The sequence below is a fragment of the Tachyglossus aculeatus genome, chromosome X2 (genome assembly GCF_015852505.1).
Source record: "Tachyglossus aculeatus isolate mTacAcu1 chromosome X2, mTacAcu1.pri, whole genome shotgun sequence".
Classification (NCBI taxonomy): domain Eukaryota; kingdom Metazoa; phylum Chordata; class Mammalia; order Monotremata; family Tachyglossidae; genus Tachyglossus; species Tachyglossus aculeatus.
In genome coordinates, this window is record NC_052100.1 from 10,350,905 (window position 1) to 10,353,732 (window position 2,828).

Sequence of the window (2,828 nt, forward strand, 5' to 3'; positions counted from 1 at the left end):
TGGTTGTGTAACTGCCCCTCCCACCCAGATTCCGGACCTTGAAGGAACATCAACTTGTTGCCATGGCAGTGGGTGATTGCTCTGGGGGGAGGGACAGCGACAGGTAGTGCTCCCATATGCCAGGACAGGAAGGGAGCGGGTGCGCTGCCACCTCTTTGGACCATCCTCCAAAGCACCCCCCCCACCCCCCCACACACACACCCTCAATTTACGGGTGGGAAAACTGAGGTCCGAGCCTGGGGGCGAGACTGGCCCAAGCTCACATAGGCCCTCCCAAACTCCTCCTGATCATGGCTCATGAGGAGATGAGCCCGCGACCCCCCCATCCCTCCCTCCCCCCATCCACACACACACTCGGCTAGATTTCTTGCAGGAGGGGAAGCGCAGCCCAAGGGGAGGAAAAGTTAAGAGAGGGAGCAGCAGGCAAAGAAGTGAGCGGTAAAACAGGTAGCGAGGAGAATGAAAGAGTGAAGGACGCAGACCGGGAGCTCCGGGGGATCCGGTGAACGAGAAGAGGAGGGGAAAGGGGCGTAATCCGAGCAAGGGCCCGGCTCTTCTCCCGCCCTTCCCGGGCGGGCGGACTGTGAGTGACAGGGGGCGGGACGGGGTTACATTGGGTGAGCGCAAATCCCCGGCTGAACCCGGCCACAATCGGCAGGGCGGACAGACTCCAGCGGGAAAGGGGTCCCGGGACCGGTCAGCTCAACCGGTAACCGTCGACCCCCAACCCTCTGCCCCCATAAGAGCAACTGAAGGGAAGATCACCGATCCGGACTTTTAGCTCTAACGACGGTGGGCTTTGCGGAGCCGGGGGAGACCTGCGTTTGGGGCTGTCGGCCCCTTGGCGTGGAGGGGTATGTGACTGTACCTGCGCCCTGGGGGTGCGGGCGACAGTCTTTTTGAACGTGTTAGGGCAGAATGTGAAAGACCGTTTCTCTTTTTGACGTTTCGAGAGTAGGTCAACGGCCCCTTTCGAGGGTGTCTAGCAAAACAATGCCTCGGAGTGTGTACGTGCGTGCGCGTGTGTGTTTTTCTCGGGGCAGGGTTGTGGAAGGGTGGTTAGGACTCCCTGTCCTGGGCCGGAATGCCCTGGTCGATAGTGGGAGGAGGGGAAAGAGAGAGAAATAGCAGGGGGCGGGACAGAGAGCAGCAGGCTGTTCCCCGGGGGGTGGTCACGAGTTCAATATCCAAGGTGAAGAGAGGGAGGAAATGAAATCTGGGGTGAGGGGACTGGGCCCAGAAGGGTGGTGGGGCAGGAAGGGGGTGGCGAAGGGAGACCACAATAGTCCAGGAATGGGAGGGACTAATAGAAGGCTATTGGTGGGTGGAGAGGTGAGGTCCACAGGGGTTTGTGGGAAAGAGAAGTGGGGTAAGGAAAATTGAGGGCTGGGAACTGGGGGTGAGGAGGGGTCTGTAGTCTCAGGAGAGTGGGGGCAGGGGAACTGAGAGACAAAGCAGGCAGGAGGTCTGAAATGTAGCCCCCAGAGGAGGAAGGAGATACTGGGTCAGGGGAGGAACTATGATGAGGGGACATGGGGAAGGGGGGGGTCGAATGCAGAGGGTTCCCCTAGACTGTCAGCTCCTTGTGGCGGACAGGGATCGAGCCTGCCGACTCTGTTGCATAGTACTCTCCCAAGCGCTTAGTACAGTACTCTGCACTCAGTAAGTGATCCGATAAGTACCACTGATTGATTGATTTTCCCCGACCACTCTCCCTCCTCCTCTTCCAGTCCCCTGACCTTTCTTCCATTAAGTGTCAGCATGACAGAGCCCGGCCCCTCAGAGCCTCCAGGTCTGCAGACACCTGGGGCCTGCTTCACCAAAGAGGAGGCACCATCCCCGCTGAGCCCCCGCAGATTGCAGCCCCAGTCCCTGCCTGCAGGCCCCGCCAGGCCACCACCCACCTCGGCCCTGAGGCGCAAACGCAAGTTCACCCCGGAAGAGAAGAAAGACGAAGGCTACTGGGATCGGCGAAAGAAGAACAACGAGGCTGCCAAGCGCTCACGGGAGAAACGACGGGTTAATGACTTGGTCCTGGAGCAGCGGGTCATGACCCTTCTGGAAGAGAACGCCCAGCTTCGGGCCGAGCTGCTGGCCCTCAAGTTTCGCTTTGGTCTCCTGGGTGAGGATCCACCACCCCCCTGCTGCCCAGAGCTGGCCATCTTCTCCGAGGACTCAGGCTTTTCTGCCCCTGGCAGCCCTGAGCTGGCAGAGTCATTTGCTGAAATGGGCAGTGCCCGTTCAGAAGCCAGAAGCCTCCTGCCCCACAAGCTGCGGTTCAAAGCCGCTTCAGAGCCTGAGGAACCTGGAGCTGAAGGGAGCGACCGCCTAGTGGGACGAGCCGGTGGGGTGCCCCTGTTGGCCTGGCACGGCCCACCATGCTCTCCGATGCCTACCTCAGCAAACAGCAGCCTCCACACCCAGCTTGCGTCTCTCTCGGCTGAGGTGGCCCAGCTCAAGAGACTCTTCTCCGAGCAAATCCTGGCCAAGATGATATGAGGGCTAAGGGAGTCAGAGGATGGGGAGAAAAAAGAGGAGAGCGGACATGATCTGTGCCTATCCTTCAGTGCCTGTTTGTACATATGGGATTAAGAATAAAATGTGTTTCCTGCAGTGCCTCTACTTCCCCCCGCTCCTGTGTAGTAACTGTCTTCTATTTTACAGAGCTAGCTTAGCTCCCGGCCTCACTGTGCTTTACTGGAGCAGCTGGGAGTACCCAGTGGCACAGGGCCTCCAGATCTATGGGCCAGAGTTCCCACTGAATTCCATGCTACCCAACTTTTGCCAACTTGTACTTCCCAAGCGCTTAGTACAGTGCTCTGCACACA

General features: G+C 59.0%; 1 protein-coding gene across 2 annotated transcripts; it reads left to right on the plus strand.

Annotated features, from left to right (window-relative positions):
• Positions 1-655: 655 nt before the first annotated feature.
• Positions 656-2,616, plus strand: LOC119949511. 2 transcript variants are annotated; one of them, XM_038771352.1, is made up of 2 exons: positions 656-854; positions 1,731-2,616. In XM_038771352.1, exon 2 carries the CDS (start codon positions 1,762-1,764, stop codon positions 2,497-2,499), a length of 738 nt encoding a protein of 245 aa, XP_038627280.1. In that variant the 5' UTR covers positions 656-854; positions 1,731-1,761; the 3' UTR covers positions 2,500-2,616. The 2 variants fall into 2 exon arrangements, with proteins under 2 accessions (XP_038627280.1, XP_038627281.1); XM_038771353.1 differs by having other exon boundaries at positions 683-709.
• The last annotated feature ends 212 nt before the right edge of the window (positions 2,617-2,828 follow it).

What these genes read in the sequence shown, in the direction of transcription:
- LOC119949511 (XM_038771352.1), top strand. Translation starts at nt 1,762, where the DNA reads ATGACAGAGCCCGGCCCCTCAGAGCCTCCAGGTCTGCAGACACCTGGG.